The sequence below is a fragment of the Octopus bimaculoides genome, chromosome 13, assembly GCF_001194135.2.
Source record: "Octopus bimaculoides isolate UCB-OBI-ISO-001 chromosome 13, ASM119413v2, whole genome shotgun sequence".
In the NCBI taxonomy this organism is placed as follows: Eukaryota; Metazoa; Mollusca; class Cephalopoda; order Octopoda; family Octopodidae; genus Octopus; species Octopus bimaculoides.
The window spans coordinates 59,419,571-59,421,556 of NC_068993.1; the positions used below are offsets into that span (position 1 = coordinate 59,419,571).

At 41.1% G+C, this 1,986-nt stretch overlaps 1 protein-coding gene across 1 annotated transcript in view; it reads left to right on the forward strand.

The window, feature by feature from the left end:
* Positions 1-1,986, forward strand: part of LOC106874402 (uncharacterized) — a 21,802-nt gene that overhangs the window by 16,095 nt on the left and 3,721 nt on the right. The window contains exon 4 of the mRNA XM_052972512.1: positions 934-1,080. Within this exon, the coding sequence (XP_052828472.1) occupies positions 934-1,080 (147 nt within the window). The remainder of the gene's footprint in view (positions 1-933; positions 1,081-1,986) is intronic.

Consider the following 1,986-nt stretch of genomic DNA (forward strand, 5'->3'; position numbering starts at 1 on the left):
GGTGGCACATAAAAGACACCATTTCGAGCGTGGCCGTTTTCATGCGGGTGACACGTAAAAGCACCCACTACACTCTCTGAGTGGTTGGCGTTAGGAAGGGCATCCAGCTGTAGAAACTCTGCCAAATCAGACTGGAGCCTGGTGTTGCCATCCGGTTTCACCAGTCCTCAGTCAAATCGTCCAACCCATGCTAGCATGGAAAGCGGACGTTAAACGATGATGATGATGATGATGATGTATGTGTGTCTTTATATATATGTATGTATAATTTGTGTGTGGGTGTGTCTGTCATATGACATACCGCAAACACTTGTAAGATGATTTATAACCCATCCCATTAAGCCTTCTCTTCCAGCCTGTCTAGATATTATGTCTGTTTGGTAGTCTGGATTTCCTCTTCCAAGGTCAAATAATTTGACCTTTACTCCACATTCCATTTGGCAGCCTTGATTTGTTATCTATGCCACAATACATTTGTAGTTAGGGAGGGGCCTAACTACATGTGTGTGCATGTATGTGAGAATAATACAAATTATTAGAGAAGTAGAAATTAATGCAGAGGAAAGTAAAGGGTTTATCTATCTGTCTATCTACCAATCTCTCACTCTCTCTGCATCTGCCTGTCAGTCTCTCTCTCTCTCTCTCTCTCATATATATACTCTTATGCTCTTTCACTGGTTGCAGTCATTGGATTGCGGCCATGCTGGTGCACTGCTTTAAACGGTTTTATTCAAAGAAATCAACCCCAGAATTTATTCTTTGTAAGCCCAGTACTTATTGTATTGGTCTCTTATGCTGAACTGCTCAGTCACAGGGACACAAAAACACCAGCATCGGTTGTGAAGCAATGGTGGTGGGGATAACCCAGACAAACAAACACACACACACACACACATACACACACAAACATATACATGTATATTTTTCTTTCAGAGTGTCCGGAATCTACAACTATTTGCAACAGACAAATAGCATGTCCTGAAAACCTTGCATATCAAATATGTAAGGTGCCTTTCCTGGATGATGCCAAACTGGTATGCAATGACAGCCTACTATGGGAAGCACACTTTACCTGTCCAGGTAAAAGGAATCTCAATGCATTATCATTGTTTTTGTTGGTATTATCTTTGCTTTTTTTTCTTGTTATTCTTTTTTTATCACTTTATAATGTTGGAAGAATTACATGAGTATTGATTGTTCATTAATCCTGGTGGTTTGAGAATAATCGACTGGGAGTCATGTAGAAAGATAGCATTTGACCATTCTGACAAGTGGTGTGAACAAGTGCCAGCAAGAAGACGCTGGGCACAGGTGCCATCACGATTTCGCTTTCGCTTGCCCCAACAGGTCTTCACAAGCCAAGTTTAGTGGCCTGCATAGAAGCCAGTCCAGCGGCACTGGCAACGATCTCACTCGAATGTCTTTACACGTGCCACCGGCACAAGTGTCAGTCATAATAGACACTGTGATGATCATTAAAAGCTTAGGTGAAGCAATTAAGCTGTGAAATCATATATGTAGTGACCATAACTAAGAACAATAGTCCAGGCGGCTGAGAACAAAGGTTCTCCTAAAGGTCAACATAGTTTCTTGGTTTCTTGTCTTGAAGGACCTCAGTATCCATCCTGCCAGTTGTCTGCACTTTGCTGCCATCTTGCTTATGTGCATATGAAATGATGGGTCGTTGCACATGCTTATCCCCAAATCTTTCACTACCTGAGACTCTGGGATTGTAGGGTCTTGTAAATGTAGATTGTACTGTATTTGTGAGTTGATAGTGCAGTGCTTACAATTTTCCAGCATTAAACTGCATGTTGTTTATTTCAGCCCACTTGTATATTGAGTTTAGGCCCCGCTGTAAGCTTCTAACACCCTCTTGGCTTTTTATTGTCTGTGATAATTTTGTATCATCGGCATAGCTAGTGACAGTGGCTGTCTGAGTGACTGTGGGCATGTTATATATATATATATATATATATATATATA